This window comes from Perognathus longimembris, chromosome 1, assembly GCF_023159225.1.
Source record: "Perognathus longimembris pacificus isolate PPM17 chromosome 1, ASM2315922v1, whole genome shotgun sequence".
NCBI lineage: Eukaryota > Metazoa > Chordata > Mammalia > Rodentia > Heteromyidae > Perognathus > Perognathus longimembris.
Window position 1 is genome coordinate 157,973,363 of NC_063161.1, and position 18,043 is coordinate 157,991,405.

At 56.2% G+C, this 18,043-nt stretch overlaps 1 protein-coding gene across 1 annotated transcript in view; it reads left to right on the forward strand.

Annotated features, from left to right (window-relative positions):
• Fubp3 (far upstream element binding protein 3) overlaps window positions 1-9,513 on the forward strand; it is a 47,260-nt gene extending 37,747 nt beyond the window's left edge. The window contains exons 13-19 of the mRNA XM_048345047.1: window positions 3,451-3,611; window positions 4,244-4,317; window positions 4,463-4,543; window positions 4,644-4,720; window positions 6,984-7,055; window positions 7,800-7,927; window positions 8,252-9,513. Coding sequence (XP_048201004.1) covers window positions 3,451-3,611; window positions 4,244-4,317; window positions 4,463-4,543; window positions 4,644-4,720; window positions 6,984-7,055; window positions 7,800-7,927; window positions 8,252-8,260 — 602 coding nt within the window. The 3' untranslated portion in view covers window positions 8,261-9,513. The remainder of the gene's footprint in view (window positions 1-3,450; window positions 3,612-4,243; window positions 4,318-4,462; window positions 4,544-4,643; window positions 4,721-6,983; window positions 7,056-7,799; window positions 7,928-8,251) is intronic.
• Window positions 9,514-18,043: the final 8,530 nt, after the last annotated feature.

An 18,043-nucleotide genomic window follows, 5' to 3' on the forward strand; every position in this document is an offset into this window, starting at 1 on the left:
GAAACGCTTGTTAATGACAGGTGGCCCTTCCAGGAAGGCGCCCCCTGCAGGGCCACACCGAGCCTTGTGCAAGCCCGCACATCCATTTGCCCTTGTTTTGTATTTTCTCTGCTGCTTCATTTGAAAGCATATGGAGGAAGCAATACCAACTACTTACTCCCCAGACTCTCTCATTCCCCACCCCCTTTTTTTTGGGGGGGGGGCACTATTCCTCAGCTTTTTGTGCTCAAAGTTAACATCCTACCACTTGAGTCACAGCCCTGATTCTGGTGTTATGCTGGCTTGCTTGCTTATTTATTTTATTTTATTTTTGTTTTGCCAGTCCTGGGGCTTGAACTCAGGGCCTGAGCACTGTCCCTGGCTTCTTTTTGCTCAAGGCTAGCACTCTGCCACTTGAGCCACAGCGCCACTTCTGGCCATTTTCTATATATGTGGTGCTGAGGAATCGAACCCAGGGCTTTATGTATACAAGACAAGCACTCTACCACTAGGCCATATTCCTAGCCCATTTTAATTTTTTTATAAACAACAAAATTTTATTTTTCTATTTGGGATGCTGTCAAGTCCAAGATAAAGACTGTCTGATTATTGTCTCTGAAGGCCTCCTTTTTAGTTCATGATGGTCTTATTCTTAGCATTAGGTTCCTCACACAGCAGAAGGGTACTAGCCGGCCCTCTGGGGTGTCTTCTTCAACTTCTAAATTGTTAACCATAAAGATGATGTATAAAGGGGCTACAGTTCTACAAATCAGTTAAAGAGTACATTTCTTTGTGGACATTGTCACTCTTTCCCAGTTTTTCCCTCCTGCCCCCACCCACAAGTTGTGTAGTTCATTTTCAACAGTGTCTAGTGAGTACCACTGCTGCATTAGTTCACCCTTTGTCCTTCCATTTCTTTGCCTCCCCTTACCTTCCCAAAGACATACATACAAATAGAACAAAAAGAAAGCAAAAAATAAAGAACCTTGTTGATCTCCATCTTTTCTTTGTGCTTAATTGGAGATATGAGTCTCGTGAGCTTTCCTGGCTGGGCGGACTTCAGGCCACAGTCCTCAGATTTCAGCTTCCTAAGTAGCTAGGATTACTGATAGGCGCCCCCTGTGCCTGGCTAAATGTCTTTTAGATGTTTGGAGGGGCTCTGCTGCTCATTACTGACCACTGAGGTGGTAGGAACAGCACAGGTTTTGCTTGATGTAGGGGTTTTGTTTTGGTTTTAAGATAGGGTCTTGCTGTATATAGTTCAGGCGCCTCAGAGTCCTCCAGCCCTTAGTTTCCTGAGTGCTGGGATTACAGGTGTGACCAGCACACCCAGCCAATGCTGCAGCTTTACGTTGGTTTTCTGGCACATAACGCTCAGGTAGGTATGTCTTGGGTACTTGTTGCTACTCAGGAACACTGGCCGTGTCCCCTGCCCTGCCAGGGCGGGCCGCTGGGCACCTGGAGATTAGATGTGTGTACACCTGGAGGTGGAGGACTGGCTTTTTGAGAACCATCTGTCAGTGAGGTTTTCACTTGGGCATATATGTGTCTTGAAGATCTTGGAGAACAACTGGCCACCACAGCAGATTGGGGGTGTGTGTGTGTGTGGGTGTGTGTGTGTATGCGTGTGCATCTGCTCTGTGTTTCTGTGTCAGTCTGTATCTTCCATGTTGTAGAGATCAGGGACGACAGAAGGAAATGCTGCTGGCTGTCGCGCGGAGGAGGGCCTTTGCACAGCCCCGGCTCGGGCAGGGAGCCCGGGTGAGCGCGGCTGAGCCTCCGGCGGCCTGGCCCTGCGCTTTCGATGCTGCCTTCCTGCCCTCGCACAGACGGCAGCCTCCTGGGCCCCTGCTGGATTTCCATGATAAACACAGCAACACTGACAGATAGTGCGGCCAGCCCTGCTCTTGTCAGCCAGGCCTTTTAGCAGGGTTGATTAATTGCTTTACGATTTCACGTCCAGCCGGGGGCCACTGGTGGGCCGCCCCCGTCCCCCGCCGCCCCCGTCAGGTGGAAGAATGGAGCAGGCTGCTGAATGAGTCCATAGACCGCTCCCGTGTGCCAAGCTGGTGACCTCATTTTGAGAGAAGATGAACTTAAATTAACTCCTTCCGGCCCCATGCGGTCGTGGGGCCTGCTGTCCTTATTAGCATGCTCCCGTGGCCTCCGGGAGAGCCTCAGTCTGGCAGAGGCTGGTAGCCCCAAAAGGATGAGCTGCCTGAGAAAATGGCCACTGTTCTTTGCCCCATTGCTTTCCCGAAACGAATGCCTGGGCGCTCAGCTGCTCACTTTTTAGAGGCAAAGAAGGTAAAACCCCCATCCTCTGAGCGCAGCGGGGAGCTCTCGCTGCCTGGGAGCAGAGAGCCGCGTGCGGCCCGCAGGCCCGCAGTCGCACGCCCCGGGACCTGTTGGTGTTTTCTGTTAAAGTGGGTCTGAATCAAGCCTGCGTGTTGTCCATGCCGGCTGGTGCGGAGCTGCCCGTGCTGCCTGCGGGGAGGCTCGAACCCCAGGCCCCGCCTCGCGTGCGTGCGTGTTTATGTGCGTGTGTGTGTTTATGTGCGTGTGTGTGCCTGTGTCCAGGCGCTAGCCCTGGAGCTTAAACTCGGAGCCTGTGCTCTCACTTGGGGTCTTTGCTCAAGGCCGTTGCCCTACCGCGGGAGCCACAGCCCCGCTCTCCAACCTCCGGAGCCGAGAGAGTTTCTCCCCGCTGTCTCCTCCCTGCCTGCCTGCCTGCTGGGTGGGGGTTGAGGGTGGGGGGTGACACAGCATTGCCCTCTCCTTGCTCCTCATCACCTGGGCCTCCCTCCTCTTCTCCTCCAGCTCTGGCAGTAGTTTCTCCTTTCCTGACTTTCCCTGACGTGCAGCCCCCTCTCCGAGCCCGCCCTGGGAGTTGACAGACCTATCAGTCCTGTGAAACTTCAGGAGAAGAATCGGAGCATTGTTAGGCTGGTGGAGCTTTTGTTACGCAAATTTCATTAACAGACTGGGACACTCACTGGTTTTTCAGAGTCCGACTTAATTTTCATTAGCCCACTCCCCTCAGCCCCGTGACCCCCCTTCCTTAGACGGCCTCTGTCTGTCTCGACCCCTCCCCGGGAGGCGGCCGGGACCTGCGGAGGGGACGGCCGGGAAGCCTGAGTGGGCTCCAGGCATTGTCGGACCTGTGGCCGGCCGTTTGACCCGGCGGGCTGAAGGAGCCCATTGTGCGTGGTGGGGCCGCCAGGTCGTCATTGTGAGGTTGAGGAGGACCCTGTGCCCACGGCCTCGGCTGGAATGGGGGCCGAGTGGTCTTCAGGGGGTGCAGGCCACACCTTTGCTCGGCAGCTCCCTTCCACCTCAGGGAGCTCTGTTTCAGTAGGCACGGCATAGTCCTGGGCCGCCCGGGTCGGCGCCGACGTACAGGAAGAACCCCCTAGAACCCAGGGCCTCGGCACTGCCGCCCACGCCTCATCCTGTGTTTCTGGCCCGCAGGGGGGGAGAACATCAAAAGCATCAACCAGCAGTCGGGAGCCCACGTGGAGCTTCAGCGGAACCCGCCCCCCAACACCGACCCCAGCCTCCGGATATTCACCATCAGGGGCAGCCCTCCGCAGATCGAGGTGGCCCGGCACCTCATAGACGAGAAAGTCGGCGTACGTACCCGAGCCCTTCCCCACGGCCCTCACACTAGCTGGCATTGCTTCTGGATGGCCACGGTACCCGCCCGCGCCCAGCACCCCCAACGCGCCCCGTGCCTTCTGCCTCCCGGGCCGGGGGCCAGCTCAGAGGCGCCAGGGCCAGGGCAGAACTTCCCGTCAGCCCCCGAGCATGTCCCCCGCACCTAGCAGCTTAGACGAGCGCCGGGCGAGGCCCCCCGCGCTGCCCGGGCCCCGCGGGCTGCGTTCATTGACTCTGCCTTTAGTTTCAGGCGCCTCAAAGCAGATAAAGAAAGGGAGTGTTGATGGAGACAGATGGGCCACTGCTCACCTCAGTGGGGACGTAGCATGGCAGAAAGAGCCCTGGGCCAGCCTAAGTTGACGGGAGAGTCCAGCAGGTTGGTCCTTCCCGGGTGCCGGGCCAGGCGCTCCGGCCTCGCGGCGGTCTCCTCGGCCTCCAGGGGGCCGGGCCCGCCGCAGGCGCGGCGTGCGGGGGAAGGAAGCTAGCGAGAGCACAGAGCCCCGTTCTTCACTCGTCTCCCCTCCCCCCAGGGGGCTTCCTCCGGGCGGGCCGGGGCGGAGGGCGCGCCGTCGCCCACAGGGGTGATGGCTCCTCTGTGCCCACACAGGGTGCCAACCTCGGAGCCCCCGCTGCCTTCGGACAGAGCCCCTTCAGCCAGCCGCCCGCCGCGCCGCACCAGAAGTGAGTCTCCTGCCTCCGCCGAAGCCGGCCTCGAGCCCTGGGGCCCCGCGGTGCCGCCCCCCTCCCCCTCCCCTCCCCTCCCCTCCCCCGCGGCGGCGCCCGGGCCCTGGGCGCTCAGCGGGCACCGCTTGTTCCCCTCCCGCAGCGCCTTTCCTCCCAGGGGCTCGGGGTGCTTCCCCAACATGGCTGCGAAAGTGAACGGGAACCCCCACAGCACCCCCGTGAGGTAGGTGGCCCTGGGCCACGGGGCGAGGTGAGGAGGTGGGAGCTCGTGTGCCCCCCCCCACCCCCCCCACCCCAGTGACGCCCGTGTCGTCTGTCCACAGTGCTCCTCCGGCATTTCTGACCCAGGGCTGGGGCAGCACCTACCAGGCATGGCAGCAGCCCGCACAGCAGGTCCCAAGTGAGTGGGGTCACCCCGGCCACGTGCGCTCCCCGGGGGGGGGGGGCCGAGGGGCTGGGCCGAGGGGCCTGGAGACCAGGGGCCTGAGCAGGTGATGGGCAAGATGCCCACTCCCCAGGGGCAGTGGGCGGTGGGCGCAGAGGGGCCTTGGACCTTGCAGGGCTGTGGTGTGGACCCCCAGCCTCCCCTGCCCGCTCTCCTCCTCCTCTCTAGGGCTCCAGTCCTGCGCCCCACTCCATTTCTTCCCCCCCGCCCAGGCCTCCCTGCCCGCCCTCATCCTTTCTAGGGCTCCAGTCCTGAGCCCCACTCCAACCCCCCCCCCCCCCCCGCCCAGGCCTCCCTGCCCGCCCTCATCCTTTCTAGGGCTCCAGTCCTGAGCCCCACTCCAACCCCCCCCCCCCGCCCAGGCCTCCCTGCCCGCCCTCATCCTTTCTAGGGCTCCAGTCCTGAGCCCCACTCCAACCCCCCCCCCCCCCCCGCCCAGGCCTCCCTGCCCGCTCTCATCCTTTCTAGGGCTCCAGTCCTGAGCCCCACTCCCCCCCCCTCAGGCCTCCCTGCCCACTCTCCTCATCCTCTCTAGGGCTCCAGTCCTGCGCCCCACTCCATTTCTCCCCCCCCCAAGCCTCCCTTCCCATTTTGCTTCTATCTGCTCTCCAACATCTTAAAAAAGTGGTCTGTGCGTGCGTGTGTGCGTGCGCGTGCTCACACAGGCACATGGGCACGCGCAGAGGTGGATGCCGTGCCTTCGGCGTGCTCCCTCCCTAGCGCTCTGTTGGTGGGGGCGAGACGAAGGGCTTGAGTTTGACTTGTTTTGCGCTCATATGTCCAGGGCGTGAAGTCAGGGCCTGGAGGTGTTTGGCTGAAAGCTGGCACTTTGTGCTGGTTAATTAGAGATGGAATGTCATGGACTTTTCTGCCCTAGCTGGCTTCAAACCACAACCCTCCAGGTCTCAGCCCCGAGTAGCTAGGATCACGGGCCTAAGTCCCTGGCGCCAACCCAGGTTTGACTTCTAAAGGCCTTGCATGCCTAACACGATGGCTGTTTTCCCGTGTGTGTGTGTGTGTGTGTGTGTGTGTGTGTGTGTGTGTGTGTGTGTGTGTGTGCGCACTCACCAGTACTAGCCCTTGAACTTGCGTCCTAGGCGCTCTCTCTTAGCTAGTTTGCTTAAGGCTAGCGTTGTACTCCTTGAATCCAGCTCCCTTCTGGCTTTTCGGTGGTTAGCGGTGAGGCTGGTGGACTTCTCTGCTCGGGCTGGCTTTGGGCAGCGATCCTCGGGTTTCAGCCCCCCGCGTAGCCAGGCTCACAGGCTCGAGCGCCCAGTATCCCTGACCATTGGGTTCACCGTTTGAAGTCAGCTGGAAACTGGCTGGTTGGCACCGGCCTGCCCCTGGGCTTTACCCGCCCCTCCTCCCCTTGCTTGCTTTGTCCCGGGCCCTTCGGGTCAGGTGCCAGTCTCCTGCCGTGGTGTTGGGGCAGGGCACGGCCCTGATCTGCGCACCCGCTGCGCCAGGTGATGGAATGGCGCTCCTGTTGCCTGTGGGGCGGTGAGGCCCAAAAGGAGCACGGTCCTCCCCACCCGGGACGCTGGGGAGGGGCCTGGCTTCCCGAGTCCTTCCCGGGCGTGGTCGAGCCCTGCCTGCCTGTTTGTCCAGGGCATTTAGATGGAGTTGGTTTGGGCTGGTGAACTCTTGTTAGGATGCAGAGGTCTGCCCCAGCCCCCCACCTGGGATCCGCTGCATCATTGGGGACCCAGAAGGAAAGGGGTTATCTTCTTTCCACCTGCTCCCCTTCCCATCGTGAGTCTGGGGACGATGGAGCCAGCCCCGCCCTCAGCCTGTAGCTCTGCTTTCCCCGAGCTGCGTGCCCTGTGCTGTCCCCACCGTGTCCCCCTCGCAGTCCCCACGACCCACCCAACACAGCGGGGGTCCACTGGTCCGTGCCCCCCCCCCCGCCCCCCCCCCCCCCCCCGCAGGCCCAGTCGTCCTCGGCCCTGCCGGGATCCGAGGCCTGCGCAGCCGCCCTGTGCGCCCAGGTCCAGAGCACCGCCGGCTCAGCGCGGTGAGGCGGCTGTGGCCCGAGCGTGGGAGTGGACCCTGCGCCTGCGCCGGGGCTGCGCCAAGGCAGGGGGCCCTGGCCGTGGCCGCCGGAGGACCCGTGGGGCTCAGGCCCAGCCCCCGTCCTCTCCCAAGGCCTGCCACGCCCGCCCTCAGCCCAGCGGCGGGGCTGCCCCCAGGGCCGGGCTGACGGGCTGTGTCCTCCCAGGTCAGCAGAGCCAGCCGCAGAGCAGCCAGCCCGACTACAGCAAGGCCTGGGAAGACTACTACAAGAAGCAGAGTGAGTGTGCGCACGCGCGCGTGCAACGCGCCCCTCCCCTGCACCCAGAGCAGGGCCCAGGTCCAGCCCTGCCTGCCCCACCCCCAGGGGCCTCTCCTGTGGGTCCCCTGGGGACCTCACCCCTGCCCGTGCATTGGGCTCTGGAAAGCGGTGGCAAAGCTCAGGGGCACAGCCAACGCCACGTGCAGTGCGGGCATCTTCCCAGGCCGCGGGGGTGGACGGTGAGCGGTCCCCCCAACCCCCCACCGAGCAAGCGGTCCCCCCAACCCCCACCGAGCGAGCGGCCCCCCAACCCCCACCGAGTGAGCGGTCCCCCAACCCCCACCGAGCAAGCGGTCCCCCAACCCCCACCGAGCGAGCGGCCCCCCCAACCCCCACCGAGCGAGCGGTCCCCCAACCCCCACCGAGCGAGTGGCCCCCCCAACCCCCACCGAGCGGCCGGCAGCACTGACCGGCCATGGTTTGTGCTTCTTGTGTCAGGAGAAGCTTGTGTGTGCAGGTCAAGGGTGGTAGATTCATGCAGTCGTGCCCCCCCCGGTTGGGGATGGGGGGTCCCTTCTAGGGGTTGGAGAAGGTGGTGAGGCGGTCCTCCTCATCGGGGGGCCCCGGGGAAGCACCCAGACTCCCACCCCTCAGGTGCTCCTGCACCCAGAGGGGTTCAGATGCCCAGAATTCCCTGCCTGGCCTCCCCTTCCCTCCCCTGCGGGCGTAACAGGCTGGTTTCTCCTTTCCCCGCCTGCTCAGGTCACGCGGCCAGCGCTGCTCCTCCGGCCAGCTCCCCGCCAGACTACACGATGGCCTGGGCGGAGTACTACAGACAGCAGGTTGCGTTCTACGGGCAGACGTTAGGGCAGGCTCAGGCCCACAGCCAGGTCTGTAGCCAGTCCCCGGCTCTGTGAGGCTCCCCAGCAGCCCCGACCCGCCTCCCGGCCCGGCCCACCGACCTCCCCGCCGTCCTCCCCGGGCCGCTGGCCACCACAGCCAGCTCGCTGCCCTCGCCCGCCCCGCCCCGCCCGCCCTCCCGCGTGCGGCCTTTCCCAGGCGGGGCTGGACGGGCGTGCTCCGGGGCGCGGCGGGCGGCTCTCAGGTGACCCACGCCACCAGGCCCAGCCCCGGCCTCCCCCTCGCTCCCTCCCTGCCTGAGAGCCGCCCCCCCCCCCCCCCCCCCCCCGCTGACCCTCTCCCTCCCCCCACAGGAGCAGTAGATGGGCAACGCCGGCTCCTCCCCGATCAGTGTGAGAGAAAACCTGTTTGTAACAGAGCTTTCTAGATTTGCAAACCTTTTGATGAAGAACCTTTGTTTTGTTCTGTGAAACACTATATTTAGATTAACAGAATTTTTCTAAAATCGGGAAAATTAGTTACTAAAAATCGCTGGTGATCTCCGTGTCGTCCTTCCCCACGCGGAGGGCTGGGCGCCCGGCTCCGCCCGCCCCTCCCCCGCGGGCCGCCCCGCCCCCTCTCCTGTCTATTTACTTTTTTTTTTTCTGTTGCAACAGAAAGTGGCTTGGAAGTCTTAGGTGGTATGTAACAAATTCTTTAAAAAAATTTTTTTAAACAGTATTTAAATATTAAATGTGTAAATTCAGTGTTTTCCTTCTAATTTCTTGTATCTTGGCTGTCTGGTTTTATTGCATTTTTTTAAAAAACTGAACTATTATGTATTGTAATTAATTATGTGAATTCTGAATTGAAACAGATAATTGTTTTGCTGTCCAGCAGGGTTGGGGCGGGGCATTTTGTAGGATTTGTATAATTTCTAGAGTTCTAAAGGGTAATATAAAAATGTGTCATGTCTAGCGTTACATTTTTCATGTCTCCATTGCCGGTTGCAATTGTGTATCTAAGACCTCCAAGCTGGTTTTAAAAACAAAACAAAAAAAAACCTTTCTCTCTCCTCAGAAATAGAAATACTGTTATTTTTAATATTAAAAAGAAATTCAATATAACTTTTAACAAACACTGTGGAACATTAAACCCTATAAAAATGTAGTAACTATTTTTTAATTCCAGGGTGTTTTTTTGATTTTTTCTTTTAAATATTTTCTTAATATTTGTCAAATTAACTAGATGAATAAAATAAATCTAGTATTAACCATGATATGAATTAAATAACTTTGATTTAATAAAAGGGATAATATGATTTCCAATGTTTACTGTAGTGTATCTTGTACAGATAACATGTATTTTTAAAGGAAAAAAGACTGAATTGAAGCTATTTTTTTCTTGCATTTTTAATGGACCTGAAGAACATTCTGTTGGACACATCCGGAAGTTACAGTTTCTGGATTGTTGCTCTTTTCTTTCCTTACAATGCTTGAAATGTCTAACTATTAAAACAGGCAGTTGGGGAATGTTGTGCATGTTGTTTTTAAAAAGATGTTCTTTTTATTTGACTGACAGTTCATTTTACACTCTATATAATAAAATTCCCACCAAGTGTCTTGTGGGCCAAGTATTTTGGGTGCGTTTGTTTGCTGGGCTCCCTCCCCACCCCCTCCCCCACGGTCGCGTGGCCAGCTGCAGACCCCCCCCCGCCCCCCCCCCCCCCAGAGGTGGGACAGCTCCACGTCCAGCCACTTGCCGAAGCGTGTCTTATTTGGATGAATGGCGTTGCAGTTTCCCCTTCGGGCCCGAGAACCCTGGCGGCGGTCAGCCCTCCCATCACGCGTGGCCCGGGAAGCAGCGGGGGGGGGGGGGGGGGGGCTAGCCCGTGGCCTGAACTCTGAGGAGCAAGGGCGGGGGAGCTAGCCCGTGGTCTGGGAAGATGGGGAGGGTGAGCAGATCAGCAGTGTCCTGCGGCTGCGCAGCCCTCCCTCCCTCCCTCCCCGCCCACACTCCACCCTCCCGCTCACCTGAACGCTGAGCCTTGGCGCGGGCTCCACGGTGCCCCTCGGTCCCCAGCGCTCAGCTGCGAGGCTGCCGCTGGCCCGCCCGCACGGCCCTGGCGTGATGCTGGCTCGTCCCGCGTTCACGCGGGCCCTGGACCGCACAGTTGTGCAAAGCGAGCCTCCCCAGAGACGGAGGAGGGCGCTGGCGGGCCCCGTGCCGGGGTGACGCCCACTGGGCGCTCCTGTAGCCGGTCCCATCTTTCCCCCCAGCGGGAGCGGCTGGCTTGGAACTCGGCAGGGGTCTGGGGTCGCGTCCGAGTCCGCCTTTGCCTCTACCTGGGAATCGTCTCTTTAGACTTAGGTCCTGCTCAGAATCCTCTTTAGGCTGTGCGTACTTGCACGTGTGCACGCCTGTGTGTGCGCGTGCGCATGTGCGTGCGTGTGTCTGGCTGCCCCGTCCTCATCTAAAAGGAGGGAGAGACATCTGTGGCTCCTTCGGCCCAAAAGGGGGTGGAGAGCGTCCCATCTGGGCTGCCCTGGGGCCCGTTGAGAGCCGGAAGATGGGGGGGGGGGGGGATGTGGCGTCTTTGAACTCCACCTCTAGAGAATCGGCTTTGACATTGAGAGATGGAAGAGTGAAAGCCGAGCGAGGAGCCCAGGGCACGCGCGCTGATGACCGTAATGGGCATTACAGAGAAGACTTCCTTCTAATTCATCTCCCAAGCTCTGTGCCAAAACAGCATTTGGCATGGTTCGCAGGGAGCGATTGTGTGATAATGAACCCTAAGGTGTCCCTTAATTGAAGACTGAGCTTTTGCGGTTGTGCCAAGAGTCGTAAATGGCGCAGGCTTGCGGGAGGATGCATTTTCTTAAATGTATCGGTAAGTACAGATTAGCACTTGTCCCCAGTGAAATGCCCATACTATAAATTATGGAAATCTCTCTCCCTTTTCTCTCTGATGCAATCTTTCCTCGGGGGGAGGGGTGTGGGGCGGCTGGAGGCAAGTTTGCAAGCATATGAAATTTGGCCTCTCATTAACATGGCGCCCGCCCTCCGAAGACTCTTCCCCTCAGCAGTCTGCCGCGCTGGACGGCTAAAGTGCTCGCAATGGACCAAGTTCAGCGATTGTGTTCCATTAGGAAAGCTGCGTGCTCATCACTGGGGCCTGCCTGCCGGGGGGGGGGGGGGGGGGGAGGGGGGGTGCGGCCTTGCGCCCGCCCCTGCCTCTCCCCTGTACACGCGTGTGTGGCCGTGTCACAAGCCAACCCCAGAACCTGGAGACTCTGCAGCTCACGGGGCTCCGTCCCCGTCCCCAGACAGCGTGACCATCGGTGGGTGAGCCACGGCACCCGGAAGCCTCAGTCTCCCGCTGGCTGCCCAACCGCTGCCCCAGCCTCCCTGGTTGGGAGTCAATGGCCGCACGGTGCCTCATCTGGGCTGGAAGGGGAGTGGAGGGCGCCCCCGTGCCGGCCCCTCCCGGGGCTCCTGGGGGCCCCCCCACCGTCCACTGTGCCTTCCTTCCGGCCTGCGTGGGCCTGCGTGGGCCTGTGTGGGCCTGCGTGGGTCAGGACGGGCCTCACAGGGTTAGATGAGCTCCAGGCTTGAACTTGGGGCCTGGCCATCTACTACCTGTGCCCACGCCTCCACTCCCGGCCCCCCACTGTCTTGCCGCCACCACCACCCCCCTCCTGCGATGAGAACCCCCCCCCAGCCATGCTCCCCTTTCCATCCTCAGGAGCCCCTCCGGGCTGCAGCACTGGGCTTAAGAAAAATAGGAAAAGATTGGGTGGCAGCCAGAGGGGAAAACGGCTTGATTCTAAGGATTGCCAGCATTTCTGCCAGTCACCTGTCGAAATGTACATTCTAGAATGTTCCTCCTCAGGCCTGCCTCCTCTTCAAAGGAAGATGACCATCAACTGGACAGCCAGAGGCTGGGCTTTGATAACACCAAGTCTTTATGCAGCCTCGGGAGCTGCCGCACCCAGAGGGCGCCTTTGTAGCCACTTTGGACAGGTGATTTTCTATGTGGCTTGAATAGGTAGACACACACACACACACACACACACTCACACTCACACACACACACGCCCCGGTCTCTCTGAACTAGGGTTTGGAATCAAAGCCTTGTACTTGTTAAGCAAGCCCTGTACAACTTCAGCTGCACCCCCAGACACCATTTTTTTCTTTCTTTTTTTTGCCAGTCCTGGGGCTTGAACTCAGGGCCTGAGCACTGTCCCTGGCTTCTTTTTGCTCAAGACTAGCACTCTGCCACTTGAACCACAGCGCCACTCTGGCCTTTTCTATATATGTCGTGCTGGGGAATCAAACCCAGGGCTTCATATCTAGGCTGCGAGCACTCTTGCCACTAGGCCACATTCCCAGCCCCTTCTTCTTCTCTATTGTCAAAGTGAAGTACAGAGGGGTTGCAGTTTTCATATGTAAGGCCAGTACATTCCTTATCGGACTTGTTACCTCTTCCTCCTTTTTTCCCTGTCTCCTTCCTCTTTTTCTGAGTCTCTCGATCCTCCCGTGTAGGTTTCCTGGTTCACACCACCTCGCTAGGCCCTCTACTGGTTGGGAGGGAGCCCCACAAACTTTTATGGCCAGGCCAGCCTCAAACTGCAATCCTCCCTTCCTCCTCCCAGTAGCTGGGATTACAGATGTGAGACACTGACCGTCCACATCCTATCTCCTTTTTTTGCTATTTTCTTTTCCCCCTAAATCATGGAGCTTAAACTCAGACCTGAGCGCTGTCCCTGAGCTTTTTTGCTCAAGGCTAGTGCTCGATCACTTGAGCCACAGCGCCACTTCTGGTTTTCTGGTGGTGAATTGACATAAGAGTCTCAGACTTTCCTGCCTGGCTGGCTTTGAACCAAGATCCTCAGATCTCTTCCTCCTGAGTCGCTAGGATGACAGGCTTGGATCATCTCTCTCCTCGTTTCCCATCCTTGAGACTATCCTAAATCCAATTGTGATCAGTGTGTCAAAGGCTCTACTGTTGTCTTACACAAATGAAATGTATTAATTATATATCTTTAAAATCACGCGCTCAGGGCCGGGGGTGTTGTAGCTTGCGGTAGAGCGCTTGCCTAGTTCAGGCAAAAGGCCCTGCATTTCATTCGTAGTGCAAAACAAACAGAAAAATGTCATACACTCGCCTGCGTTATATGTGGCGTTTCCATTTCTTCAACCTTCACGTTCTGTCCTTCTGCCAACCTAACAACGCCTTATTATTGTACTTTCATCAGCTTTACCACAAGGAAAACTAGTCAGCTGGGTGTCGGTGGCTCACGCCTGCGATCCTAGCTACTCAGAGGTGAGGATCGAGGTTTGAAGCCAATCTGGGCAGACAAACCTGAGAGACTCTTCTTTCCAATTAAGCAGCAAAGAGAGAAAAGTGGAGCTGTGGCTCAAATGGTAGAGCACCAACCCAGGCCCTGAGTTCAAGCCCCAGTACCAATACAAAAAAAAAGAAAAAGAAGATAATATCTGGGCTACCCTCAGTCCTTCGTATTTCTGTATAAATTTTAAAATCAGCTTGCAATCCCCTGCCCCCACCAACATAAAAAAAAAAGAACCTAAGCCAAGAGGCAGTGGCTCAGGCCTATATTCCTAGCTACTCAGAAGGCTGAGATCTGAGGATCTTGGTTCAAAGCCAGCCAGCAGGAAAGTCTGTGAGACTGTATCTCCAATAAACCACCAGAAAACCGGAAGTGGCACTGTGGCTCAAGTGATAGAGCACTAGCCTTGAGCAAAAAAGCTCAGGGACAGCACCCAGGCCCTTCAAGCAACTAGCCAAAACAACAAAGACCTAAGACTGTCTGTGGCTTGCTTTGGGATTGCCTTGGGTCTCTAACATAGGAAGAAGTGGCCATTTAATACTACTGAATTTTTTTTCTTCTTTTTTTTTTTTTTCTGCTCCTGAGGCTTGAACTCAGGGCCTGGACACTGTCCCTGAGCTTTTTTGCTTAAAGCTAGCACTCTATCACTTGAGCCACAACTTCACTTTTGGCTTTTTGGCAGTTAATTGGAGATAAGAGTCTCATGGCCTTTTCTGCCTGGGCTAACTTTGTTGTTGTTTTTGTTTTTTGGGGTTTTTTTTTTGCCAGTCCTGGGGCTTGGACTCAGGGCCTGAGCACTGTCCCTGGCTTCTTTTTCTCAAGGCTAGCACTCTACCACTTGAGCCACAGCGCCACTTCTGGCCGTTTTCTATATATGTGGTGCTTGGGAATCGAACCCAGGGCTTCATGTATACGAGGCAAGCACTCTTGCCACTAGGCCATATTCCCAGCCCATGCCTGGGCTAACTTTGAACTACAACCATCCAATCCCAGCCTCCCTAGGATTACAGGCATGAGTCACCAGTACCTGGCTACTACTGAATTTTTCTACTTGTGACAGATCCTTTTTGTTTGTTTTTGCTGGTCCTGGGGCTTAAACTCTTGGCTTGGGCGCTGTCCCTGAGCTGCTTTTGCTTAAGGCTAACGCTCTAACCCCTTGAGCCACAGCACCACTTTCAGCTTATTTTGAGTAGTTTATTGAAAATAGGAGTCTCACAGATTTTCCTGCCCATTCTGGCTTTTAACTGCAATCCTCAGATCTCAGCCTCCTGAGTAGCTAGGATTACAGGTGTGAACCACCCAGCTACTACTGAGTTTTTCCATTTGTGATAGATCCTTTAGTTTTCTTGTTTCTCTCTCATTTAGTAAGTTTCAATTTAAAGTTCTTACTCCGTTTTCTTTCATTTATTCCTGCATTATTTTATTTCCTTTTTTTTTTTTTTTTTCAGTCATGGGGCTGGGCACTGTCCCTGAGCTCTTCAGCTCAAAGCTAGCACTCTGCCACTTGAGCCACAGTGCCACTTCCAATTTTCTGGTGGTTGATTGGAGATAAGAGTCTCATGGCCTTTCCTGCCAGGGCTGGCTTTGAACGGTGATCCTCCAGCTCTCAGCCTCCTGCGAAGGTACAGTTACACTCATGAGCCACAGGTGCCTGATTCATTTGTTTCTTTTTGTGACTTGATTGTCCACAACCCCCAGTATCTGGCAGGTTGAAAATGGTGAGGTTGGGCAGCCTGGCTTTGCTTGTAATCTCAGAAGCTTTTGTAACTCACCATGGACAATACTTGCCCTATATACAGAGGTCATACAGACCTTTAGCCAGGTCAAGAAGTTATCCTCTTTTCTAGTTTGCTAAGACTTTCATCATGGGCTCTGCTGGAATCTTCAAAAGATTTTCCTGCCTCTGCGGAAGTCCTGTGATTTATCTCATTTTTCACTTCAGTACAGTGAATAACAGTGATTGATTTCTGAAGGTCAAACCAGCCTTGCATTCCGAGGCCAACCCTCAGACTGGTCAGAGTGGGTTGTCTGTCCTGCGTGTTATCTGATCAGCACCGGGGCCTGCACTTAAGGCCCCAGCTCTACCACTTAAGACATGCCCCCTCCTCCCACTCTCTTTGGGTTTTATATAAATGGTTTGACTCTGCTGTCATCTTTATTGAGCATCCTTGCATCTATATTCATGAGAACTCATCTGTATTTATGAAAATTACCCATAAATGAATGGAAATGAAACAAGAAATCGAACAGAACAGGAAATCCGAGAACAATGGCTGTTTCAGGAGGAAAAGCATATGTGTGGTGAAAAAGCAGGAGATAGCTAGAGAAATATTTCAGTGGATCACGGCTGAGAACTTTCCAGTAAACAACAAGCACATGTCCAGAAAACACAAAGAACACTAAACAGGAGATGGAAGAAAAAATGACACACACACACACACACCACACACACACACACACACACACACACACACAGAGTCAAATCCCCAAACATGAAAGACAACAAATGGCATCTAAATAACAATAGATTTATAAAGTCATGTTGATAACACTAACTTCCTATCTGCTGCCCACATGGAGCTATTTTTTCAAGAATTTTCGGGGCTGGGGATATAGCCTAGTGGCAAGAGTGCCTGCCTCGGATACATGAGGCCCTAGGTTCGATTCCCCAGCACCACATATACAGAAAATGGCCAGAAGTGGCGCTGTGGCTCAAGTGGCAGAGTGCTAGCCTTGAGCGGGAAGAAGCCAGGGCCAGTGCTCAGGCCCTGAGTCCAAGGCCCAGGACTGGCCAAAAAAAAAAAAAAAAGAATTTTCATTAGCTGGGCACTGGTGGCTCATGTTTATAATCCCAGCTACTCAAGAGGCTGAGATCTGAGGATTGTAATTTGAAGCTAGTCTGGGCAGGAAAATCAATGAGACTCATCTCCAATCAACCACAAAAAAGGAAGGAAGGAAGAAAGGAAGGAAAGAAAGAAGGAAGGGGGAAAAAAGCCAGAAGTGAAGCTGTGGCTCAAATGGTAGAGCTCTGGCCTTGAGCACAAAAGCCCAGGGACAAAGCCCGGGCCTTGAGTTCGAGCCCCAAACCTCCCCGGGTTGGGTTCTATTGTTCTACTTCCACACTCTCAGGAAACTACCAGGTTGATGACAGACCTTTGGCTGGCAGGGTCACGTGAGCCTCAGCGTCCATGGTCCTTCTGAACTGGGGTACATGTGTAGCGGGACCCAGTTCAGACAGATAAGCCATGGGTTTGGGTTGTACTCTGTGTGTGTGTGTTTGTTTATACCGGTACTGGAGCTACAACAGAGTCTCACACGCTCACCCAAGGACGGTACTCTACCCCTTGAGCCACAGCTCTACTTTTTTTTGCCAGTCCTAGGGCATGATCTCGGGGTCTCGACATCGTCCCTGAGCTTTGGCTCGATACTAGCACTCTACCACTTCACCAACAGTGCCACTTCCAGCTTTTTCTGAGTTGTTTATTGGACGTAAGCGTCTCACAGACATTCCTGCCCAGGCTGGCTTTGAACTGTGATCCTCAGATCTCAACCTCCTGAGGAGCTGGGATTACAGGCGTGAGCCTCTGGCCTCAGCCAGCACAGTGATTTTCAGCTCTAGCATTTCCTTTTGATTCCTCCCATTGTCCCCCTCCCTCCTTGCCCTGCCCAGCTCCTCTTGCCTGAAGCTCCTTCTCCATCAGGGCGCTGAGCCTATCAGTCACAATGCCTGGAGCCCGTCATGGCTCTTCCTCTTAGACTGCCTTTCTCTTGCCTCCAGCATGGTGGCTTGCGGTTCTTGACTGATGGTCAGATGTGCTGCATCAGGCCCTTGGAGCTGAAGCCAGAGGCCTTCAGGGGGAGGCTGGGGGCTGGGCGGGGGGGGGGGGGGGGGGCTGTGGCTTTTGTCTCCCTCGGGTCTTCCCCCGTCCTCCTCCTCCTCCCAGTGGATGGATCCCTGGCTGGTAATACTGGGACCTGAACTCAGGACCTGAGTACTCTCCTTCAGCTTTTTTCACTCAACGCGGGTACTCTAGCGCTCGAACCACAGCTCTGCTTGCTGCTTTGGGGGGATTGATTGGAGATCAATCTTATGGCCTTTCCTGCCCAGGCTGGCTTTGAACCGCGATCCTCAGATCTCAATCTCCTGAGTATCTGAGACTCCAGGCCTGAGCCTGACTGAAGTATCGGTCTTTGCGTGGCTGGGGGGGGGGGGTCTCAGGGTCCCCAAGGGGCCTCACAGGCCACGCTTTTACCCTTGACTTCTCCGCACTCCTCTGGGTGTGTCACCGGGAAGCTCTGCCTCTCCAGCGCCTGGGCGGCCTGCAGGGGTCTCTGAGAGCCTGGTGGGGTCCTGGAGGAAAGGAAGGCCCTGAGCCTGTGTCCCACAAGACTCCAGCAGCGCGTCAGAACTGCTGCAGAGCCTGCTGCAGGTGCCTCATCCCTGTCAGTCCAATGACTTAGGCAGTTGGGATCCGGAGGATTGAAGTTTGAAGCTAGTCAGGGCAGAAAAGTCTCTAAGAACTCCATCTGGGGGAAAAAGAAGTCATACTGGAGTTACCAGCCATGAGAGCAAGACCCACCCCAAGTTCAAACCCGGGTACTGAAAAAAAAATAATAATAATTAGCCGGGTGCTGGTGGCTCAGGTCTGTCATCCTAGCTACTCAGGAGGCTGAGATCTGAGGATCGTGGTTCAAAACCAACCTGGGCAGGAAAGGCCATGAGAGACTGATCTCTGATTAACCACCAGAAAACCAGAAGTGGCGCTGTGGCTCACGAGGTAGAGCGCCAGCCTTGAACTGAACTGGTCAGGGAGA